The sequence below is a fragment of the Natrix helvetica genome, assembly GCF_964273705.1.
Source record: "Natrix helvetica genome assembly, chromosome: 15".
Taxonomy (NCBI): domain Eukaryota; kingdom Metazoa; phylum Chordata; class Lepidosauria; order Squamata; family Natricidae; genus Natrix; species Natrix helvetica.
Window position 1 is genome coordinate 695518 of NC_138565.1, and position 24791 is coordinate 720308.

Here is a 24791-nt window from a genome sequence, read left to right on the forward strand (position 1 = left end):
ACTGTTGTAAGTCGAGGGCTACCTGTACAACTGCTAGGAGCAGAAATTGTTGGAAAACATTGTCCTGGCAGGTTAGGAAAAATTGTAATAGTCTGGCAACTGGGGAAAAAAGCAAGATTCAACCCAAATCTTCTTCATCACTCATTTATTATTATTTTTCATTCTCCCCCCCCCCCCCCAAAGTTGCATTCAATCATATAATCACTCTAGTGTTCTACATATAAAACAGTCATTAAAAAAATACATTTCTTTAAAGCTGCTTCTGTTAAAAAAATGTGAGGTGGCTGAAGTAAATTACACACCCAATTTGCCCCGTTGCTTAATTTTAGGTAGCTGTGCAAACCACAGAAAGTTGAGTTAGTGACCACTGCAATTGCAACTCTCCCCCCCCAACCCCCAAACCTGGATTCTTAGTAGCCCATGCATAGGAAAATCAACTTCTGTGCAAACCTCATGAGGACTGGAAGCTTGGTCCAGAGAAAAAGATGACTGGCAGATAAAGGGAAGGCTTATACTCTTCCCCCCCCCCCCCAAACTGGATGGGTCCTTCAGCATAGCTGCACCCCTCCATCGCCTCAAGAGGCTTCTGAGCTATTTTTCCATCCGTAAACTTCACAAGGACCAGGAGTTTGATCCCGAGACAAGAATGATTGTCAGATAAAGGAGAAACTATTCCCCCCCCCCCCCCGATGGAACAGGACCTTGAGCAAGAGGCTTAGGAACTATTGAATCAAATTGGCCTACAAGACACCCTGATTTGACAACGTGACCCTCATCAATATTGACTTAAGAAGGCACACTCTGCTTTTGACCTTTCTCTAACCTGAAATTCTCAAATAAGTATTTGGGGGGGGGGGGAGGGGAAGACAGATCTCATGTAACAACATTTAGTGGTTTTAATTCATAAACAGTCAGCTCAAGACCTCCGTTTAGTTCAGTCAGACTGTTAGGAATATAGTAACTCTCTACAATTCCCCTCCAATAGATCGAATTATATCTTCTACACCTTAGTGAATGTTAAAAAGTGCAGCACAGTGGAAGATGCCCAGAGCAATGTTTTCAGGGTGATCACATCTGAGGAAGAAGGAACAATGCCCCCCAAAAGCTTCCATGGGCTGTAAAAAAAACCTCCCCAAACTTTTTAAAAAGTGCCTATCCAGAGACTTGCCTCTTTTTTGTTTGTTTTTTAAATGTGCATAAACAGCAGAAATTGTTACAAATATTTTCTTCCCCCTGTTTTGGGGGGCCCTTAAAAAAATAGAAATCCTTAATAGAAATCCAGCTTAGTCTGCACGGTTTTGCAGCCTTTGTCCGAGTAGATCTTCTCCTCCTTGGGGAAAAAGGTCATCTCCTCGGCCACCTTTTCGACGATCTCTTCATCGATGAAGTTGCCGCGGGATTTCATCTCCGCCCGGATACACATTTTGACGTGCTTGTACTCCAGGGGAAGGAAAGGCACAAAGTAATCGATGAGGTTTCGGTCGATCAGGCTGCTGTGCCACAAGCCACCTGCGGGAGGGACCAGAGGTGTGAAAAGGGGGAAAGTTTGGAAGGAAATCCACGACCGGTTTCCGTTATGACCGCTAAAGACCTCCTGCTACACAAGCGGCATTTGTAGCGGGGCCTTATCGGTGATGGCTCCCTCTTCTTCCTGCAATGTTCTCCCTAAATAGGTTTGGGAGATGCCTGTCATTATTTCCAGAAGGTATTGATTGAAAACTTCAGTCTTCAGCCTGCCTTTTCAGGTACTGATGTTGGATGAAACTATCTATCTATCATCTTATCTATCTATCTAGTTTCAACTTTCCCCAATTTCAGGACAAACTCTTTCAGCCACCCTGGGAACCTAGAAAACTGGCTTTCCTGCATGGGATTTGGGAGGTGAAAACAGCCAACGGAGGGCAAATCCAAGATCACTACTCACTGTTCCGGTTATTGAAAACGCCCAAAGACAGGACCACTTCCAAGTCTTTCAGCTGGATCTCTTCCCTCTCCCGGCCACTCCTCCAAAACTCTAGTGCGACTCTCGTGATCAGGTCGCCTCCCGCATTACTGTGGGAATGTAGAGGTTGGGAAAAACAAACAAGCCAGCATTACAAGCCTTTTCCTACCTCCCACTGGGCCCACGGATTGCTTAAGACAACAGGGGGGCAACCAGCAGCCTCAGTGCCAAAGTTGCCCACAGTTCCATTCTACGCAGCCTTGATCCTGAATTTGAATTTCAGGGTGCATTTTTCAAAAGTCAGCAGCAGGAATTCCTGTAGTTTAAGATGAAAAAAGTCATCTCTAAACCCCTCGGGGAGGGGGATAATGCCACAAATGATGTATTCCCATCCCTGTTGAACTCCTGCCTGTACCATAAGAATGGAGTAGAGTGGGGTGGAACTGGAATATAGAATACAAAATAGAATAGAAAATGGAATGGAATTGAATAGAACAGAATGGAATAAGGAAGAGAAGAGAATTCTTTTTGGGCCACACAAGGAATTTGTCTTTGGTGCAGGTGCTCTCAGGACACATAAAGAAAAATAAGATATGTTCATCAAGAACCATCAAGAGTAGCTATCAACATGGCAGAGATCCTGGCTGAAGCTTTCTCTCTGGAAACCCCAGACATTTGGGGCGTTCAATTGTGGTGCTAAATTGAGGATTATATCTGCCGTCTTTCATAGCACTTATATCTCAGGTTAGATGGGAGGGAAACGCTGGAGGGCATATTCCCCTCCGGTTAGAACAAACTCTGATTCACTCCTTACGAGGGCAGGTCTGCCAGCAGCACCTGAGGAAGATGAAGATGGCTCTCCGGTACGACACACCGTCGATCTGCTCGTAGTAATCCAGGAAGGGTTTGATGGCGTCAATCAGCCCCGGGTGCAGCTTATCCATTTCGTCAAAGATGAAGACGGACTTCTCACAGGCGCTGATGTTACCCCGGATCCATTTCTGCAGCTGGTCCTGGAAACCAGAAGGAGCAGGAAGTCGGGCAAAGATCCACCTCCCCGTTTCCATCGGGATCCACTCTCCAGATTCAATCCGTTAACTCACAGGCTTCGGTGAAATTCAACAAAGGTCATTTACTGACTGTTCAAAGTTACAACGGCACCGAAAAAAGTGACTTATGTCCATTTTTTCACACTTACGACCTCTGCAGCATCCCCACAGTCACACATTCAAAATTCAGACCCTCGGCAACCAACTCATATTTATGACGGTCGCAGGGTCCCGGGGCTATCGGGCAAAGTTCATCTAACAACTCTCGCTTAGCAACATAAATTTTAGGCTCAATTGGGGCAGTAGGTCTACCTAAGAATCCTTAACAATAAATACACAGAACGTTTAAAGTTTTGCTTTCTATTCTTCTCGGCTTCCTCCTTCCAATCAGTTCGTCATTTCTAGAAGTCACAAAATGATGATGATGATATTATTATTCTTTTACAAAAGGGGATTTCAACACCCTGTGGAACCAGCTTAGCCTGTTTTGTTTTTTTGCTCTGTCCTGGAAGATCCCCAGAGGACAAATAAATAGCATTTCCTGCTTGGCTGACCAGCCTCCCACGAGTCCTGGAGACGCCACCAAGCCACAACAGCAACTGTTGCTTTCTACCTCCCTTCCTTCCCTTAATATTGGGGAGTGGGTTGGGGGTCCTTAGTCCCAATTCTCAGGGCTGCACGCAAGACTTCCTCTCTGTAAAATGGACACAACCCCAGCCGGGAAGCAGCTGTAATTCTGACATAGATGCAGCGAAAAAGGGGCTCCTTTTGGCCCCGAGCCGAAGCAACTCCGCTTTTGCCCTCACCTTGTAGAGAGGGACCAGGTGCTCGTGGGGGAAATGCAACGTGGAAAGAAACAGGTGCACGAATTTGCTCTTCAGCCCAGCCGGGAAAAGGTTCTCGGCGATGATCTGGCTGACAAAGTTCTTGCCCGTCCCAGCCCAGCCGTGCAGCGAGAGGACCAGCGGCTTCTTGGGGTTGGGGTTGTGGATGAAGCCGGTCAGCGCCTTCAGGATGACCTCTTGGCCCACGTGCTGCCCGAAGAGCCTCTCATCCAGGGACTGTTGGAGGGCTGCGGAGAGAGAAGGGAAGGGAAAAGGAAGCAAGGAAGCCAAGGAAGGAAGGACTGTGAAGCAGCTCTAAACTTTAAACCCCCAGACTCCTCTACAAATGGATTCCTATACACTGAAGAGGTGCAGAGGGAGGCTGGGGAGGATGGGAAATGTACTCCGATGCTCCCATGGAGCGATTTGTGAGGAAGATTACTTGGGGAGGATGGAAGACGGTCCTCCAGTACACTTAAGACGAGTAGAGAGGGGCTGGGGAGGATAGAAGATGGAGTCCCATCTGCCTAAAGCAGGTGCGCAGAGATGCTGGGAAGCATGGGAGGTGTGCTCCCCCAGAGATTCCCGGGGACGGAGGGCAGGACCGGCCTTCCCATCCCTGGCTGTGCATAATGGAACATCCGATACCTGCGGGGTCGGGGCGATGGTCGTCGGGCGGGCAGCACTCCAGGAAGGCGCAGAAGAAGCGAGGCTTGGCCAGGAAGCCGGTGAGGACGGAGGCCGCCCCGATGGCCACGGCGGTGCTGATCGGCTCCAGCGCCACCGCCCGCAGCGCCCCCGCCAGCACCAGCGCTACCAGCCTCGCCGGCCGCCCCATGGCCGTCTCTCGCCCGCGACTACTACTCCCGCAACGCCCCGCGGCAGCGCTTCCGCCCGGCTCTGCGCGCAGGCGCCGGCGTCTTGCTCCACGGCGCCCCAGCCCTCTGGCGGCCGGCCTCGGAATGACAGCTTTGCAAACCAAAAACCAGGCAGCTCCAACTGGCTGCATTGTAACTTTGAGAAGTCACTAAAAGAAGTGTTGTATTGTAAGTCGAGGACTACCTGTACAGCCTGTCGTAAGAGGCTTGTCAATGCTCATAATCAATTTGATTTCAGACAATCTTTAAACAATGGCTCCCACATGCCAAATCAATCCTTGACCTTGTGCTGTGTATTAAACTATCAATTAGCCAACATGGCTGGGTTCAAAAAACACTCCAAACAGCTGATGGAAACCACAGGATAAAAAGCAACTAGCACAATGTATGAGCTCAAGAACAACTTTAATGGTGTGAGTCTGGCCATCCTTCACAGCAGGGGTGAAATCCAGCAGCTTCTGACAGGTTCTGGAGAACCGGTAGCAGAAATGTTCAGTAGTTCGGAGAACTGGCAAATACCACCTCTGACTGGCCCCAGAGTGGGGGGGAGGGAATGGGGATCTTGCAATATCCTTCCCCTGCCACACCCACCAAGCCACGCCCACAGAACCGGTAGTAAAAAAAAACTGAATTTCACCACTACTTCACAGCATGACTTGTTAGATTCTGGGCTATTGGATTCTGGCTTATTGAGTTGTGGCTTGTTGGATCAGGATTTGTTGAATGACTAGATTCTATAATAGCCTTATCTTTAATTTAGGGCTTAGCAGTCATGTTCAGACCCACATAAAATTCATGATGGCTTATCTTAGTGGGATATGACAAGTGACCCAAGCTCTCCTGACTACATCTCCCAGCAAGCCTTGCTGCAGTTTCCTGCTCATCAGTTTTCCCTTTCTAATCCCCGTTTGCCAAACCCGTCACACAGGGATAAGGTGCAAAGGGCAGCATTCCCTACGCCCCTGTCCAAACAGGTTTGTTTTAGGTCATGTGTAAACTTGACATAAACTCTGTCCCTGCAAAGCAAACTTTGGGTAAACCCTGAGTAAACGGGGAAGTAATATGACACACACAAGACACGTTGGAAAGCTCCTAAAGTAAATACTACTTCCACAATGGAAAGCTTATCTATCTACTACTAAAACTCTCTTTATATAAACTTTAACTAGCAAAAACGCTGCTTCGTAGGACAATTTTTGAATCAAAAGATCTCAAATGGACTAAAACTGACAGAATGCACCCAAATTTAGAATAGAATAGAATAGCAGAGTAGGAAGGGACCTTGGAGGTCTTTTAGTCCAACCTCCTGCCTAGGCAGGAAACCCTACACCACTTCAGGCAAATGGATATCCAACATCTTCTTAAAAACCTCCATTGTTGGAGCATTCACAACTTCTGGAGGCAAGTAGTTCCATGGATTAACTGTTCCACTGCCATGAAATTTCTCCTTAGTTCTAAATTGCTTCTCTCCTTGATTAGTTTCCACCCATTGCTTCTTGTCCTGCCCTCAGGTGCTTTGGAGAATACCTTGACTGCCTCTTCTTGGTGGCAGCTCCTGAGATATTGGAAGACTGCTATCATGTCTTCCCTAGTCCTTCTTTTCATTAAACTAGACCTACCCAGTTTCTGCAACCGTTCTTCATATGTTTTAATCTCCAGTCCCCTAATCATCTTTGTTGCTCTTCTCTGCACTCTTTCTAGAGTCTCAGCAACTTTTTTACACCATGGCAACCAAAACTGGATGTCATATTCCAGGTGTGGCCTTACCAAAGCATTACAAAGTGGAATTAACCCTTCACGTGATCTTGATTCTCTCCCTCTGTTGATGCAGCCTAGAACTGTGTTGGCTTTTTTGGCAGCTGCTGCACACGGCTGGCTCACACTGAAATGGTTGTCCACTAGGACAATCAAGATCCCTCTGACAGTTACTACCATTGAACCAGGTACCACCTAATTTCAGGAGCTAGGTCTCCGTTGAATTGAAAAAACAGCACATTTAATAAAACAACTTTGGCCTACCCTTAAAACACTCATTCTGTAACCTTTAACAGATCAAAACAGGGCTTCTGGGACAATTTCTGGACCAATGAATCTCAAATGCGCTTTCTAAAAGAATACATCCAATATTCAGGTCCTGGCACTCCATGGAATTGAAATTGGGCAAATTTAATAAAATAATATCCATCGACCCATAAAACAATCAATCAGTAACTTTTTCAAGGCTGGTATTTTCAAGGTTGCCCTCCTGATTCTGCTGGGCAAATTGGGAATTTTGGAAATCAATTTCTCCTCATCCCTAAAACATTGAGCAAAAGTAACCATTACATTGGAACCCTGATTACGCTATCTGAGTGACGCTTATTGATCCATCCATCACTCAATAATATGCCCTCTATGTAAACTAAAAAGTTCAAGCAACCTTTATAGACTTCACACATTCTAGAAGTCTTGGATTTCAGGCCCCATGTTGCTTAGCCGGTAAGGCGGGGGGGGGGGATAGCTGAAAGTGTATGTAAAGGGACCCCTCAGCTCTAAATCGCCATCCTCTGAAGCCAATTCACCTTTCCATATTGCATAACAGGTATCTGCAAAAAAATCTGAGCTTTCTGCTGTCTCACGAAACCAGAAACTTTTCCAGCCTTTTTTTTGGTCAATGTGTCAATGGTGACTTTCCAGCACCTTGGACAGCTACCCTTCCTACAAGGCTCAGGTCCAGCCACAAGGAAGCATCTCCCAACCATCGGTGACATACTAAATCATGTAGTCAACAAACAAACCTTGGCAACTCTTTAAGATGTCTGGACTTCAACTCCCAGAATTCTGGGAATTGATGTCCGCAACATCTTGGAATTGCTATGGTTGAGAAAACTGTACGTTAGGGCCTCCCAGTCAAAGAGTTTGTAGTTGCACCTAAATTGGAAGGTAAATTATGTGGAAGCTTCTTGAGACTGACACAAGAGCTATCACAGACAAGAGTGGGTCAACCTATTCGCCAAAGCACCTGGAGACAGGACAAGAAACAATGGATGGAAATTAATCAAGGAGAGAAGCAACTTAGAATTAAGGAGACATTTCCTGACAGAACAATTAATCAGTGGAACAACTTGCCTCCAGAAGTTGTGAATGCTCCAGCAATGGAAGTTTTAAAGAAGAGATTGGACAACCTTTTGTCTGAAATTGTATAGGGTTTCCTGCCCGAGCAGGGGGTTGGACTAGAAGACCTCCAAGGTCCCTTCCAACTATGATTCTATGTTCTGTGAGATGTTCCTGTAAACCCCGAGATGGACAGGTCCACACAATGCATTAAGCCACCTCTTGTTTGGCCTTAGAGGGGTGTTAACAATGAAACTTCTGTTCTCACTTGCAGTTATAAGTCAAGGACTAGTTCGTTTGTGGGCGAAGGTGGACTTAGGACAAGTATTCTCAATCTTAATACCCGATTTTTTTAAACTATAGCTTAAAAATGGTCAACATTACAGGTAGTTCTCAACTTTCAACCACAATTGAGACCAACATTTCTGTTGCTAAGTGAATCAGTTTTTTAAATATGTTTTGCCCGATTTTATGACCTTTCTTAACACAGCCATTAAGTGAATCACTGCAGTTCTTAAAATAGTAACACGGTTGTTAAGTGAACCCGGCTTCCCCATTGACTTTGCTTGTCAGAAGGTCGCAAAAGGGGATCACTGCAACCGTCATAAGTATATGTCAGTTGCCAAGTGTTTGAATTTTGATAACTCCGATGGTCACCAATGTGAAAAACAATCCTAAGTCCCTTTTTTAAAGTCCCGTTGTCATTTTGAACGGTCACTAAACAAAGTGTTGTAAGTTGAGGCTCAACTGTGGTGAATAACAGCAGCTGAGGGAAGCTTTGGGAAATGTACGTACGTGAGACAGAGGGAAATAAATATTCATCTAATTTGAATGGGGTTGGCAAGGAAAAAGGACCCGGGAGCTTTTTGAAACCAGATCCCGTCCTCCCAGCCAAGATGCAAATCAATTATTTAGCTGTGTCAGGCCATGCAAAAGTCTGCCGCTGGTGTGCAAATGAGCTGCGTTCAATGTGTCGGTGCAGAAAAAGGCAGGGCCCCACCCTTGGGAGACAGGTAAGAGAGGATCTGGCCTTCTTGTCAATTCAGGGAGGGGGAAAATTGCACCTCCCCTCGATTTCTCAGTGTGGAATTCCAGAAGATTTTGGAAGCTGAAATCTGGCAGCTTTGGAAGGCGCCATTCCTAGAAAAGGCCGTTTGGCATCTTTGGGCAAAATTCCATGCCACCCGAACAAAAATGGGGTCAGAAGATGGGCTAAGATCAGCAGCTGGCGGTAGTTGCCTAGCCACTCAACCATTTTGGGTGTAACAGATTCCAAGTGTGAAATCAAGCGATGCTCTTAGCATCTTAAACCGCCACATGGCTTACAGGGAGTCCTCAACTTAGAACCACAGTTGGGTGGGACAAAAAAACCCCCTGATTTTCCCCCAGTGCCGTTGTATGTTCAAATGGTGGCTAAAGGAATGCCTGCAGGCAAGGACTACCTGGCCTGCATGCAGTTGGTCTTGTGCGAATGTGGGTCTAGGGTAGACCTGTTTCAAAGAGGGGTGTAGTCTATCCATCTAGTAAAGGAACAGGGTAACGTAGTTTCTTAAAGAGGAGCTGGGAAGAGATAACATTTATTTCAACCTAAAAGGGAATGATTAGGCTCAACATACTGGCTTCTTTTTTCTACTACCCTTGCTACCATCCTACTACTACTACTTCTTGCTATCTTCCTCATCCTCTTTTTCTTCTTCCTCCTCCCCCTCCCTCTTCTTTATTCTCTTCCTCTTCCTCCTATTCTCTTCCCCTTCTTCCTATTACTTCTCATTCTTTTCCTCCTACTCCTTCTTCTTCTTTTTTCTCTTCTCATTCATCTTCTTTTCATTTTCCTCCTCCCCTTCCCTCTTCCTCATTCTCTTCCTCCTCCTTCTCATTCTTTCCTCCTCCTCCCTTCTTCCTCTTCTTTTTTCATCTTCTTCTCTTCTTTTTCATCTTTTCATCTTCTTCTTCTTCTTCCTCTTCTTCTCTTTCCCCTTCTTCCTCCTCTTACTTCTCATTCATTTCCTCCTCTTCTTCCTCTTGTCTTAATTTTCCTCCTCCTCCAACTCCCCCCTCCCAGAAGTTGCTTCCTGCATAGTGTCAATCAATGCCATCCGGTTTCAAAGAGAGATCCTTGCCACTCTGTCCAGCTCATCCTGGCTTCCTTGCTTTGCTTTTGATGCAACAGATCCAACGTTTCTCTGACCGGAATCCAGAACCACCATCTAGACGTGGATTTGGGGGTCTGGCTGGCTCTTGGGTGAAGCAAAGCTGAGACCTTCATGGATCCTTGAAGGACAATCTCACTGAACGATGGGTTTGTAAGCACTTCTCCAACCTTCCCTGGTCTTGAAGGCAAAGTGGAAGGACTTGGACCAACTGAATAGGCCCTCTTGAGCACACCAGTGAGTCCAAAGTGCCTCCATTCTTGTAAGTTGGTTCTGACTTCCTGGATCAATGATGGGAGGAGTTGTCTGCTCTCCCTGGGTGGAAATCTGGGATGTGACCAGCAAGCCAACATACTCCAATTCCTTGGAGCTCTCTAGTTTCTCCGAGGGAAAACCTCCCTTGGCGCCTCCTCCTTCCAATGGATCTTCTGGTTCTTCAGGATCTGTGGTTGGCATCTTCAAAGAAGAACGGCTGCTGGCTTCATCTTCTCAACAAACTGGCACCAATCCAACATTGAGGAAGACTTCTGGATTCACTTAGAGGCGGATGACAATGGCACCAACCTGGTTGCCCTCTGAATCCCTCAACTCAATACTTCAACTTTCCAGAATTCCTCGGCCAAGCAAGGGAATCCTGGGAGTTGAAGTCTGTGTGTCTTATGAGAAAGCCTACCATTGTTCAGGACTGCGAAGACATTTTCAATATTATGTAATGGTAGGTGGAGAGGGGTTTTATCCCTAAATTAATTAGGAATATCCCTGATATTAAATTAAACTATCAGATTTTTTCCCCTTTATTTCTGGTGGTAAGAAATGTGGCATTCATGCAGTTTATAAGGAGTTTTTTTTCCTACCACCAGGGGGCAGCATGAACAAATGCTTTAATAATCCTTACTCCCCTTAGTAGTGACTTAATTCCTAATTGGTTTATTAATTAAAACAATTATTTTTAATCCATGCCTTAGTATCACCAAAGAGCACAGATCACAGAAAATGGCTCCATTCAGTAAAGAGCTAAACACCTCCTGCTTTTTCATACTGGGATGGAACGTGGGGCGAAAAATATGCTGCGTAGGAAACTGCCAGGAAATTCCTCCTTGGTTCTCTGTTGCTTCTCTCCTTGATGAGTTTCCATCCATTGCCTCTTGTCCTGCCTTCAACCGCTGTGGTGAATGGGTTGACCCCCACCCTTCTTTATGGAAGACCCTGAGATATTGGAAGACTGCTATCTTGTCTCCCCGGTCCTTCTTTTCACTAGACTAGACCAGTTCCCACAACTGTTCGTCGTATGGCTTATCCTCCTGATCCAGCCTCATCTTGGGTTGCTCTTCTCTTTGCAAAGCCTTGCCCAGATCTCTCCATCTGGGTAACTCGGGTGTTACCTTCCGTGGTCACAGTTGGGCAACCAGGCTCTTCATATCAAATGAAGAGTGGAAGACACCAGGCGAAGTCCCCCAGCTCGGCTCTCTCGTAGAAGACCTCTTGCTTACAATAGCAGGAGCGGAAGCAGAGCAGCTGGTGGGAAGGGAAGGGAGAAGCAAGCTGGGCTGAGTCTTAGTGTCCATGGGTCCGGCTCAGAGGGATCATCTTTCCAGCCTCCCCTTCCATGAGGCCTCTTCCCAGCTGCTGTTGTGTTTGGAGACCCAACTGAGGATTTGCTAATCTTCTTAAGAAGGTTTTGCATAAGCAAATCCAGGGGTTTAACCGCTGGGAAAGGGGGCCAACTGCATGCTCCAAACAACAGCGAAGTAGTCTCCAGGAATATTTCAGCGGCTGTAGTCTCCAAACTTGACCAAGAACTTGACCGAGAACTCCAAACTCTTGTCAAGGACTTCAACAGCTCAGGGGGTCTTGGCAACTTTAAGACTTGTGGACTTCAACGCCCAGAAATCTGGCTGGGGAATTCTGGGAATTGAAGTCCACAAGCAGCTTACAGAGTCAGCATCCTAACAATCTGTGCCATAGGACTCAGCTATGGTTAAAGATGACCTTCACCCCAACACCTTAGTCACGTTTGGTGAAGCAGATGGGTTCCTTTGACCCAGAAGTTGGGTTTTCCTGCTGGGCTTCTAGGGGGCAGAGAACAGGAATGATCAGTGGGGTGAGAGATTTTAATGGAAACGAGGCCTCATTATACGGATTCTTCCACTCTTAACTCACAATCATGATCTAGTCTAGACCAGGGGTCAGCACCTGTGGCTCTTTCATCCCTCTGATGCAGCTCCCTGTCGCCAGTCAGCTCCACAATCGATAGGGCTTTTGGTTAGGATAGGATGCCGCGCTAGGAGGAGACTCTATGGTGGGGGATCCGGACTTCCGGTTGTCTCCAGAATTGAATGGGGGGCTTCTGGTTAGGACCTTTGTGGCACTTTGAGTGCTTAAGGTTGCCGACCCCTGGTCTAGACCAAAGGCATTCAACCTTAGCAACTTTAAGACTTGTGGACTTCAACTCCCAGAATTCGCTAGCCAGGCTGGCGGGGGGACACCCCTCGTCTAGGCAAACTTTTATGAGGACTCCCTCTCCCCACCGACATTGAACAAGATGGAAACTTGTGGCCTGCAGCCGAACCTCCAAAGCGAGAGGTAGTGACAACACCTTAACATGCCTGGTGAAGGTGTGTCCTTGTGTGGGGATTCCTACAATCATGCCAACAATTGAATTGGAATTTTTGGACGCTGCTTTCATGAACAGGGTGAAGACATGCCCGAACAAGGAAGAATTGGCAGAAATAAAGATGGCATGTCATCTTAGCCACTGAGCCACCGTGTCCCATCTTCTCAGTGGTTAGGGTGGTAACATAACCCCAATTTTAATCACCCAGAAGGGCCCTTGGAGGTCTTCTAGTCCAACCCCCTGCTCAAAAGCAGGAAGCTCTAGTCTCTACCATTTCAGACAAATTATTTCCACCCATTGCTTCTTGTCCTGCCCTTGGGTGCCTTGGAGAATAGCTTGACTCCCTCTTCTTTGTGGCAGCCCCGAGATATCGGAACATTCCTATCATGTCTCCCCAAGTCCTTCTTTTCTATTAAACTAGACATGTCCAGTTCCTGCAACCGTTCTTTATATGTTTTAGTCTCCAGTCCCCTAATCCTCTTTGTTGCTTTTCTCTGCACTTTTTCCAGAGTCTCCACAACTTTTAAAATAAAGGTTTAAGCCTTCAGACCTTTGATCATCTTAGTTGCTCTTCTTTGAACTACCCCCCCACAAAAAAAGTCTGAACATCTGTTTTATACCGTGGGGACCAGAATTGGAGGCGGTATTTTTTTAAAAAATGTTCTTTTTAAGGCCAATTTTATTCTAGTTAGCTTGGTTTCTGCTTTGCATCTGGTACCAACGCAGCCAGAAACTCGCGTGGTTTATTACGCGTTGCAGGAAGCGAAAGTGGCTGGCTTGGGTCGTAGGGGCGGCGATGCGTGGGGCTTTTGTGTAAAGGAGGGCTGATCCCCCACAGCATATCCTCCACCCCCTTTGCTTAATCGCCATCCTATATAGTCCGTGCCAGAGGGCGCTGAAGGAGCAGTCTCCCCTCCGGCGTTGCCAAAATGATGCAAAACGAGGTTTTCGCCTCTTTCGCGTTTTTCGCCACGCTTCTCATCCTGAAGATGTACGCCGTGGCTATCCTTACGGGGCAAGTCAGACTCCGGAGGAAGGTAAGCCGAAAACGGCGGCTTGAGACGGGCAGCGAAAGGCAGTTTTCTTTCCTTGCGAATTCTTTTGGGAGAGGAGAAAAATTCCCGTCTGCGGGGAATCTCTTGGACATCAACCACTCGCCTGCCTCTTCCCCGCTCGCGCCTACCTGCTTTTTTGGAGGTGCAGGAGGTAACCCCCATTGGGGTGTTCTGGCTTCTTGGAGGCTGGGGGGGAGGGGTGTTCCCGAGCCCATGATCTCCAGAGGAGCTCTTCCGAAGCAGCTGGGACCTTCCCTAGGAGGGGCAAACCAGCAAGCTGCAAGGAGCGACGCTTTTACCCGAAGGCTCGGGGAAAGGAATGTTTGAGGCTTTTAAAACGCGGGGATGTGTGATTGTTAGGAAAATATTGCTTTAGGATCCAATCTGGGTCGCTCAGAAGGTTCAAGCTATCTGGAGCCCACCCTCAGGGAATTGTGTGCTGTTCTGTGCCTGGTGTTTCTACACTGGCTGTTGTGTGAAGCTTTTTAGATGCAGATTGGGGCGCTGACTCTGGCTAGTAAGTGATTGTGGCATTTATATGGTGGCTCTGAATAGCCCAAGGCACGTAGAGAAGTTTGCAGAGGATGGGCTCCCGCGTGACCACCCCAAAACTGGGCAGAATAAACCTCTGGTCCCCCGTGACCCACCCACATTGGATCCTGCAACATTATCAAGTATATTTCCCTTCGTTCATGAATATTGTTTTAGCACATTAATTAGTAATGTGTGATTAAAGAAAAAAATGATTAGATACCTGGAGAAAACTGGAATATTAGATATGTTTGGCACTTTGTTATTTATAATAGATGATAGATCGATCTGGGTTGCATCACTTTTCATAAGTTTGAAACTGTTCTTGGAAACAATTATCGGTTGGCTTTACGGGTGGACATCTTAGAAGTTTGTCTCTTTGTGGCAAAGTATTGTTGTGTCCAGCATGACACAGGATTTAAAAGTTAAGACAATGCTTTGTTTTGTTTTACACTTAGTAAGAGGAGTATTTGATTTTTTTTTTTAATTTTATGCATAAAACTTCTAATGCGGGAAAAAGTAGTGCTAATGTCGTGAAAGAAAAAAACTGGATATATTTTGGTTTAAAAGGCCTGAGTTTTTTTTTAAAAAAAAAATCCATGCGATACTCATTGGGATTGATGCAAAATCAATGTAGCCCTCAAGTTTATCATTAAACCAGATCATATAACAGAATATAAATACACACTGTTCCTGTACCTTTTAAAAAGCTTTACAAAAACTGCACTTTTATTCCTTAAAAGGATACTGCAGGCTCTTTCCATTTACTTAAATTCCTGTCTTTGCAACTTCAACAGAATTAGATATTTATGTGAGGTGCCCAATTCCATTTTATGGGAATTACGGCTCCATATTATAATCCTCAGCTGTAAAAATGGGTTTTGTGTGTGTAAATGAATTGAAGTTAGAGCCAATATCCCACAGCCTTCCTTATTTCTAAGACTGCCAGCACATAAAAGAAATATAACAGCTTCTTTAAAAAAAAAAAAAAACACTGTGTTTGGGGATTAAATAGAAGGCCAGGTGCATAACTCCATGGCACACCTGAGCAAAAGATTGTGTCATTTTAAAAACATGTTCATGCGTTGATTTTAGCATAGAGGAATCTGTATTCTCCTGATTAAATGGGGTATTTGGCATTTAGAATAGAATAACAGAATTGAAGGGACCTTGGAGGTCTTCTAGTCCAACCCCTGCTTAGGCAGGAAACCCTACACCACTTCAGACAAATGGATTCCGCATTTGAGGCAGAAATGTCTAAATTCAGCCCTGGGGATCACCAGGCCATTAAATCTTGATTGCTCTGGACCTCCAGTGATGGAGTACCTACAACTTCTGGTAGCAAGCTGTTCCACCATTTAATTGTTCTCACTATCAAGAAATTTCTCCTTAGTTCTAGGTTGCTTCTCTCCTTGATGAGTTTCCTCCCATTGCTTCTTGTTCTGCCTTCAGGTGCTTTGGAGAATAGCTTGACCCCCTCTTCCTTGTGGCAGCCCCACAAATATTGGAAGACTGCCTAATCCAAAAAAGCAACACAACAATTAGGTTTCATTAAATGCATAGAGTGAACCCGTGTTTTTTAGCAACCTTCAGAGGGATGGACTTCAACTCCCAGAATCCCCAGAACGTAACCGTTTTTAAAACTCTTGTGCAACATTGACGTCATCTTAGCTCCAGTATTAAACCTGACCACCAAGATTTTCCTACTATGGCTGATGCCAAAATAAAAAATGACATCATTGGTGGTGTAATGGGATTTTTTTTTCCATTGGGGATTGCACGACATTTCAAATTTGGTTTTTTTTTATTTTTTAAGTGTTGAAACCTGGGAAAAGGGTGTAAGATTTGAAGGCTGCCAAAAAGGAACCACGGCTGCTGTCGGTGGGGAGTGTATGAGAAGCCGATAACCCTTCCTAGCAAGAGAAACAAGCAGCAGCCAAAAAATACCAAACCGCCCCCACTCTCTTCAGGATTCATAATCCATGAAGGTCTTAAAAGCAGACAGCAGCAGGAACTGTTTATCTTTGAAGGCAAAGTTATGGCTTCTCTTGTAAAATAAAAATTGGCTCATGCCAGAGAGTTCAGGAAGAACCACTTTCTATGCAGGGAATGGCAGCAAAACAATCTTGATTATTATTACAATTTATTCAATTGAATGAAATAGAGTTGGAGTTGGCAACCTTAAAAACTCAAAGAGCCACAAAGGTCCTAACCGGAAGTCGTCGCCGCCGCCGTCCCCCCGTTTCAATTCTGGAGCCAACTGTAAGTCTGGTTCCCTCACCATACTCCTAGCGCAGCGACCTTTTTCCTTTTAACCGACCGGTGACCGGGAGCTGCAGCGGAGGGATAAAAGAGCCACATGAGGCTCCAGAGCTGCAGTTTGCCGACCCCTGCTCCAGGCAGAAGAGCCACGAATGATGTCTATGGAGATTCTTAGTCATGCAGGTCGTAGTTGTCCCAAAGGTGCTTTTTTTTTTTTTAATCAGAAGGCAACTGGAGACTTTTGAGGAAAAAGAAGAAGATAATTTATTTCGACTGTACACCGCCCCGAGTCCCTTCGGGGAGAGGGAGCGGTTTATAAATTTGAAATAAAGTAAAGTAAAGTAAATAAGTTTGCTTCTCAACCAAGAAGTGCCAGCAGTTTGTGATTGGCTGAATGTTCTTCTTGGATGTTCATTCTCTTCTTCTGGTCCTTTCCAGGCTTTTGCCAATCCCGAGGACGCGCTCAAACATGGTGGCTTGGAGTTCCACAGAGAAGATCCCTATGTGCAGAGATGTCTCAGGTAAGTCCTCTTGAGGATCAGCCATGGTCAGCTCAGCAAGGTAGACCAGACGAAGAAACAGGCACCGGGTAGGCCTACAACTATTTTGATTAGAATAGCTCTAGTGACAGAACCTTGCAAGCCGAATAGGCTTCTCTCCTCCCCTCTTCTGTCCTCTTCTCCTCGCTCCTCGCTCCTCTCCTTCTCCTTGCTCCTCTCTTCTCTTCTCTCCTCTTCTTTTTGCTTGCTTCCTGTTCCTCTTTCTCTCTTCTCTTCTCCTCCCTCCTCCCTCTCCTCCTCCTCCTCTTCTTTTTCTTCCAGCGTGTCTCCACTATGCCATGGATCTGTGTTTCCTTGGGGGCGGGATCCTTCATCCACCATCAAATTAACCAAGGATAATATGGCTGGCCAATCAATTCTTTCAAGCCAGTTTTGATCTTCTAGCAACACTTTGCCCTAAGCTCATGGGTGGTTTATCTAGGCTGGGGCTCAATTGTAGCTTGTCTGCTGTGGTTTAAGGCAGGCCTGAGACCCACTAAGGGGCTGTGGGTGCCCCCCAAATCTTTTGAGAAGGTCTCCAGATCCTTCCCCTCCCCATCGCTGGAACGTAGTCCCATCTTTTCAAAGCAAAAATTTGCGTGCCAGAGAGGCAGTTTATCTTATCCCCTAATAAACTTTGATTTATCCTATTTTTAAAAAGAGCAGACTAGCCTTGCGTTTCAAAGGGACGTGAGTAATTTTGCAATCTCCCCTCCTGCCGATTAATCGGGCCCACATATATTCCCTTAGAGTGATTTTTTTCTGTTATTATTCAACCCTGGCTAGAAACACCAGAGGCCCCCCGACGTAAAAACATCCTGCCTTGTGCAGTTCCAGACTTGTAAACCTCTCCTTTTTTCCTGAGAGAGGCTGGCGATGACAAGCGTGATCTGAAAAGGAATGTAAGACTCAAGTGCCAAGGAGCGACGGGCGTTGGGTTCACAAAGCATGCAACCCAGGTTAACAAAGCATTTTCCTGGCCGCCTTCGCCTGGTTATTTAGCAGGACAGAAGTTTCTTTTATACCCGGGTGGCATTTTATGTTCTTTTGTAAAAATGCTTAGGAAATAGGGCCTAGCTGGGGAAACCGCCTCTCCCTCTTCAGCCCCCATTTACGGTTTGTGGCAAAATAAAGAATGCAGAAGAACAGAATTGGAAGGGACCTTGGGGGTCTTCTAGTCCAACCCCTTGCTCAAGAAGGAGACCCAATATCATTTTGGAGAAATGGCTGTCCAATCTCTTCTTTAAAACTCCCAGTGTTGGAGCATTCACAACTTCTGGAGGCCAGTTGTTTCACTGGTTAATTGTTCTCCCTGTCAAGAAATTTCTCCTTAGTTCTAAGTCGCTTCTCTCCTTCATTAGTTTCCACCCATTGCTTCTTGTCCTGCCCTCAGGTGCCTTGGAGAATAGCTTGACTCCTTCTTTGCCGCATTCTGTCCCTCTGTTGAAGCAGTCTAGGATGGTGTTGGCTTTTTTGGCTGCTGCCGCACACGGCTGGCTCATATTTAAATGGTTGCCCACTAGAGCTCTCACTATTGAGCCAGGTACCACCTACACTATACCTCTACATTTGGTTTTTTCCTTGCCTAAGTGTGAACTTTAAACCTTTTAATCCCCAATCAAGGGGATAATCTTGATTTCTCCAGGCCAGAGAAAGGAATTTGATTGTGGGAGGAAGCAGCCCTTGTTTATTTAACTTTTAAAAGTGTTATTCCTCCTCCTCCTGGCTTCTCTGATCTTATTTCAGCAGTCGTAAAAAAGAAATACTGTTTGTTCCAGCGTAGGAACTCCAGAGAAAGCAACTGGAGCTTTGGGGAAGATTTACAACATATTGTTTGCTTTGAGCTTAAAAGTTGGCTCCAGATTGTAAGCAAAAAAAAAAAAAAGGGGGGGGGGATAGAAAGGATTTTTCAGCTTGGCTCAGTTTGCAAGGAACGCGGCCTCCATGGCTGAGGGCTGGCTGGCATTTGTCCAGGACTTGTGGCATTTTGCTGGGTGGCCCATTTGTTTTGCAAAGTTTGAGGGAACCCGAGGAAGAAGAAAAGAAATACCTTTTAAATTTAAGCTTTGTTGCTGTTCAGTGAATTGACGATAATTAATAGGATTACTTCCAGCATGTTTAATTATGTTTTCTGCAGCCTGGCAAGTTTAGTTGGGGGTGGGGGAGGGGGTATGGCAAACCCTGGGAACTCGGATATCTTTCAAACCATCATAGAATCAAAGGGCTGGAAGGGACTTTGGAGGTCTTCTAGTCCAACCAAGCACAAGGCAGGAGGCTTCATACCATCTCAGATGGATGATTGCCCAAACTTTTCTTTAAAACCTCCAGGGACGGAGCACCCACAACTTCTAGTGGCAAGCTGTTCCACTGGTTAATTGTTCTCAGTGTCAGGAAATTCCTCCTTCATTCTAGATTAAGGTAATAATCTCCCTTTAATAATCTTCCAGCCATTGATTCTTGTAAAGACCTTTTCCTTTTTCGTTGGATGAAAAGAAGGACTAGGGGGAACATGATAGCAGTGTTCCAATGTTTGAGAGGGAGTCAACTTGTTCTCCAAAGGTTGGACAAGAAGCAACAGATGGAAGCTAAGCAAGGAGAGAAGCAACCTACAATAAAGGAGACATTTCCTGACAATTAACCAGTGGGCCGACTTATGCTCCATCACTGGAGATTTTCAAGAAAAGATTGGGCAACCTTTTGTCTAAAATGGTATATAGGGTCTCCTGCTTGAGCAGGGGGTTGGACTAGAAGACCGCCAAGGCCCCTTCCAACTCTGCCATTCTGTTATTCATTGGACTCTAGTACAGGTTGTCCTCAACTTACAACAATTCATTTAGTGACTGTTCAAAGTGACAACAGCATTGAAACATGTAGCTTTTGGCAATTTTTCACAGTTGCAGCCTCCCCACTGTCATTTGATCAAAACTGGAATGCCTGGCAACTGGCTCGTATTTGCGACAGCCAGTGATGAGAGAGGAGAATGGGTGAAGGAGGCTACTTCACCACCTGCTCCTTCCCAACTCTCAGAGAAAGCAAAGAGAAGGGGCAGGAACTGAATGGCTGCCCATCAGGAAAAAGAGAAAGTTGAGGTAGACAATTTAGTCCAAAGGCCTTGGGGAAGTGATTGGATTGTTCTCTTTCTATATTTTTTATATGTTATGGGTTTTCCTTTGTTACAACATCTATGTAACCCAAGGAGAACTTGTTGTAACTCATTCCTTCTTCCCCAGTACTTCCTCCCTGCCTCGAGGGCAAAATAATGATTTACACCCTGAATTTCCTAGCCAAAGAGGGCAGAGTTTCTCTAAGGTATAATACCTAGGCAAGAAATCTCTTCATTGGGTCATCAAAAGGTTAATCTTCTACAACACCAATAAAATAGCTCAGTCTGAGTTGTGTTTATGCCCTGGGCTGAAATACGGGCGGGAAGTAGCTGAAGTCGGGTGCCTTAGGTCATAACCTTCTCTTGTTTATATAATCTCCCATTAACAACTTTGGGAGATGGCCAAGGTGGCTGTGTACATGAATGAGTCCCACGGGAAATGGCTGAAGAGCCACACACTTTTTGTGCCTCTTGTAGGTAGGTAGGGATGGAATCCGGCTGTGCGTGTTATTCCACGCAAATTTGAGGTTGAGCTTCTTTTGGCCTTCAGTCCTTCTCTGGAAGTTGAATCTAGAGAATTGAAGAGAGAGATTCTTTTGACCTCAAGTCATTCTTGAAGATCCTGGCCAACTCTACATTTGCACTGGTAAACAAAACCCATTTCAGAGGGATTTCTAATTGCGCAGGCTCCATTCAAGTGGATTTATTGGGTGTTTAACTGGCTGGCTGACTAAGTGTCCATCTGTCTTGCAAATAACACAATGAATTACAGATGTGGGTGTTTGCCTTAGAAGCCATGAGCTGTAGAGAGGCTTATGGGAAAGGCCCAGCTGTGACTTCTGGGAAGTTAGGCGCCAGGTTTGTTTAGGACTGTGGCTGACTCGGGTTACATGGGATTTTCCACCAGTCAAGACAAAGATGAAATCAAAGTTTGCTTTTCAGATGTTTGTCATATATATATATAGTGAAACCAGCCAACCGTAATACTGAGAAACTGCTTTCTCTGTGCCTTGTTTTTGCTCTGAGATTCCTGGCAAAACCTTGTGAAGTTAACAGGAGCAGCCAATGTGACGCTGTTCATTGCAATTATCTGGCAGGTTACCTGTTCTTTTTTCTTCTTCTAATGATGTGATTAAATGTTATTTAAGTCAGTCAGGAGGCTAGGCTGGAAACTCCACAACAGAATTCATTGGCTGAAGAATTGTACTGGAATGCATCATTCTTCAGTTTAGAACCGAGGAAGCTTCTTGGGTGAGAAGCGAAACATCTTCAAGTCAAAACAAAGATGTCCAGTGGCCGCTTGAAAAAGCACCCTTGGGACTCCTCTGAATCTGCTCTAACTTGTCCATCTTCTGGAACTCCATTGTTGTGGCCCGCCAGCAGCCAGCAGAGTCAGACAGTGAGGAGGTTGGGGAGGAACCTGGGCCAGTCCTGAAGTCTGGGAAAGGCTCGGATGAGGGCTCTGCATCGGAGGCAGAGAGGGGGCCCAGGTTCTCTGGCAGTGATCAAGTGCCCCTGGAGCTAGACAGCCGTGAGGCAGAGGAACAGCTGGAGCCTGTTCCCAGTGTGCGCATACGCAGAGCTGCCAGAAGAAGACTCACAAATCAGGGTCAATTTGGGAGTAAAGCCACAGGTGGAAGGTGATTGGCCCGTCCCAGAGGAAACAAAAGAGGAACGAAAGGGGAGGGGGCTTTTGCAGGAGACAATTCGTTCGTTCAGTTGTTAGATTCGTTTCCGGAGTATGAACATCTGTCCGTGAATCTCAGAGACTCTGTGCCCAGTCTTTCCTTCCACAGCATCTCATTTGGAAAATATTTACCTGGCAGCTTTCCAAGATGGATAAGGTCTGTGGTCCGAAATATTCCTTTGAAAGGCTGTTTGCCAGGCCTTGGTTGAAGGTGAAGGAGAGGAATTCACATTCGTTTAACAAAAGGGGTTTTGTTGGGACCAGGACACTGCTTTGGGCTTTTTGGGGAAGCCGAAGTCAGAACACCCCTAATAGTACCCAGAAGCCCAGGTGAGTCTTCCTGACGTTGCGTCTAAAGGACTAAACGTGATGACGTCCCTCTTCTGTGTCCTTCTGTTGTCTCCAGGGTTCATCGCAATGACATGGAGAACATCTTCCCGTTTCTCTTCATCGGGGCCGTCTACAGCTTCCTGCATCCCAATCCAGTAGTGGCTCGGATCCACTTTCTGATTTTCTTCCTCAGCCGGATGCTTCACACCGTAGCCTACCTCCTCAAGCTGAGACCTCCCATCCGGTCCATGGCCTACACCGTGGCTCAGATCCCGTGTTTCTCCATGGCTTTGCAGATCCTCATTTCAGTGATTCGGCGTTAGCGCCCGTTGGTGGCCTTCGTCCCCAGTTGGTCTTGCGTGATATTAAGGAGAGGGTGTGAAGAGATAGCAAGAATCCAAAGGGAAGAAATCAAGGCTTCACCCTACGGCTGAGTTACCCTTAACTGGTTCCGGCTCCTCTCTCTCTCTCTCTCTCTCTCTCTCTTGGGAGAAAAAGGCTATAATGGGTGGACTTCTTATCTCCTGCTTGCAAGGCGTGGGGGATAACTTTGCAATGTCCAGGTTTGCTTCCGAGGAATTTACGGTGTGGGCAGGCCAGAAACATCACAACTTGGGTGGGTGTGAGGGACATTTTTCCTGCATCAGTTGAAGGACAAAACCCATTCTCATCTAGAGGGGGCCACCTAACTGCAGCGGAAGCCTCTCGGGGTGTGCCCATTCCAGCGACGAGATGTTCAGAGTCCAGCGTGGGTTGAGTTATGGACACGTCTCTTCACCTTCACACCGTTTGTAATGGAACAAATTAAAATTAAAAAGTGTTTGCACTGCTGGCCTTTTGCATCCCCAAGCTCTCTTCAATAAGCTTTGCAGTTGGTGGAGCAAATAGAATAAATAGAATAGAATAGAAAAATAAATAGAAAATAAAATAGAGAATGGAATGGAATACGAATAGAATAGGAGAGTTGGAAGGGACCTTGGAGGTCTTCTAGTGCTTAGGCAGGAAACCTTAGACTGTTTCAGACAAATGGATATCCAACATCTTCTTAAAGACTTCCAGTGTTGGGGCATTCACAAGCTCTGGAGGCAACTTCTGTTCCACTGATTGATTGTTCCAACTGTCAGGAAATGTCTCCTTACTTCTCGGTTGCTTCTCTCCTGGATGAGTTTCCACCCATTGCTTCTTGTCCTGCCCTCGGGTGCTTTGGAGAATAGCTTGACTCCCTCTTCTTTGGGGCAGCCCCTGAGATATCGGAACATTCCTATAATGTCTCCCCAAGTCCTTCTTTTCTATTAAACTAGACCTACCCAGTTCCTGCAACCACCTAAACGTGGTGTAAAACTCCTGTTTTTAGATAACATTTTTTCTCAACCCTCTCAAACTTTCTTCATGCTGTGTCTGGATGCTCTTTAGATTGGAATTGTTCACTTTCCAGAATTCCCCAGTTGGGGCAGACACCACTGAGAATGGTGTAAGAAATGTGTCAGCAGAAAAGCAATTAGATGGTGGGAACTATGACCCACAAGGATGACTTCAAGGTTGGGTGAATTCAGGCTGGGGCAGGACAGCTGAAGTCTCAAATTACCAATTTCATTTTATAGAAGTACAATGACGATAAAGATTATACTTACTTATACTTATACATTATTTTCCTGAGTGGCAGCCTAGCAGGTGGTATGGGAGGTCCTCTTCCAACTCCGTGGACAAGTGTTTACTATGTGTGTAGGTTCTGCTGTTTTACCAGGCTTCTACACCTCTCACCACAGTCGCAACAAGTGGCAACGCCCAGCCAAAGCAGGTCCCATCTCAAAAAGTGAAGCACCGTCAAACCTGTTCGTACTTGAATGGGACACCACTCGGAGATCTCGAGGCCGTAGCTATCGCCACTCAGCCCATCGTGAATGATGAGCTCTTTCCTCTTTTTTTGGCAGACTCGTCAGCCTCTCTGCTTGCAGGCCCTCCCGGCTGCTCACCCATCTGTGCCAAGAACTTCATGGGGAAAGTGAGGTGGTTGGTTTCCCAAGAGGACGTGCAGAGTGCAAAGCAAATCTAAAGTAAAAGAGAGCAGGAAGTGAAATAGGCCAGAAAAACCCACCAGCCGTGCTTCTAATTTGTTTTCTGGGTAGTAAAGTTTCTCACCTGTATGTCAGTGAAGATTCTGAGTCATCCAGGTAAAGTTATCCAGAACTTTGACTCATTGTTGTGGTTGTGTTTTTTAAAAGTTGCCAGTTGCCATGACTCGACTTCCAGATTTCTCACCTTGAGTTGCCTCTCCCTGAATAGAATGAAGGAGCCGAAAGGGACCTTGGAGGTCTTCTAGTCCAGCCCCCGGCTCAAGCAGGAGAACCTATACTACTTCAGATAAGTGGCTATTTAGTCTCTTCTTAAAAACCTTCAGTGATGGAGCGCCCACAATTTCTGGAGAGAAGCTGTTCCACTGGTTAATGTGGGAGGATTGCATACTGGTCCTTCGTCCCCCACGAGGGGATGAAATCCCTAAATAAATGCCCACTCAGAAAGGATTCCGTATCTGTGTCCACAGGAGGATTTTTGGTGGGTGCAGAAATTATTCTGAAATGCTCATTAGGCATTTGATGACACAACACTGCCCTCTAGTGTCTCTTTCTATCTATAGCTGACTATGGTATATTTCATTTTGTATTCTTTTCCAAACACATTTGGCCAATAAAGAATTCCATTCCATTCTATTCAAATCAATGCACAGGTATTTGTC

General features: G+C 45.9%; 2 protein-coding genes across 2 annotated transcripts; one reads left to right on the top strand and one right to left on the bottom strand.

Annotated features, from left to right (window-relative positions):
- Positions 1-683: 683 nt before the first annotated feature.
- Positions 684-4676, bottom strand: LOC309399314 (torsin-1B-like). The gene is made up of 5 exons (XM_081967030.1): positions 4464-4676; positions 3798-4063; positions 2780-2955; positions 1925-2052; positions 684-1509 (listed from the first exon to the last, which is right to left on the bottom strand). The coding sequence occupies exons 1-5, from the start codon at positions 4651-4653 to the stop codon at positions 1268-1270; spliced, it is 1002 nt and encodes a 333-aa protein (XP_081823156.1). The 5' UTR covers positions 4654-4676; the 3' UTR covers positions 684-1267.
- An 8726-nt stretch (positions 4677-13402) lies between these two features.
- PTGES (prostaglandin E synthase) lies at positions 13403-24710 on the top strand. The gene is made up of 3 exons (XM_081967369.1): positions 13403-13587; positions 16837-16919; positions 22134-24710. The coding sequence occupies exons 1-3, from the start codon at positions 13480-13482 to the stop codon at positions 22378-22380; spliced, it is 438 nt and encodes a 145-aa protein (XP_081823495.1). The 5' UTR covers positions 13403-13479; the 3' UTR covers positions 22381-24710.
- Positions 24711-24791: the final 81 nt, after the last annotated feature.

Excerpts from the sequence above, each read along its gene's own strand:
- PTGES (XM_081967369.1), top strand. The coding sequence starts at position 13,480 with ATGATGCAAAACGAGGTTTTCGCCTCTTTCGCGTTTTTCGCCACGCTT. Across the intron at positions 13,588-16,836 it reads AAGTCAGACTCCGGAGGAAG|GCTTTTGCCAATCCCGAGGA; the intron begins GTAAGCCGAAAA and ends GGTCCTTTCCAG. Across the intron at positions 16,920-22,133 it reads TATGTGCAGAGATGTCTCAG|GGTTCATCGCAATGACATGG; the intron begins GTAAGTCCTCTT and ends TGTTGTCTCCAG.
- LOC309399314 (XM_081967030.1), bottom strand. The coding sequence starts at position 4,653 with ATGGGGCGGCCGGCGAGGCTGGTAGCGCTGGTGCTGGCGGGGGCGCTG. Across the intron at positions 4,064-4,463 it reads CCATCGCCCCGACCCCGCAG|CCCTCCAACAGTCCCTGGAT; the intron begins GTATCGGATGTT and ends CTCTCTCCGCAG. Across the intron at positions 1,510-1,924 it reads CGTTTTCAATAACCGGAACA|GTGGCTTGTGGCACAGCAGC; the intron begins GTGAGTAGTGAT and ends TCCCTCCCGCAG.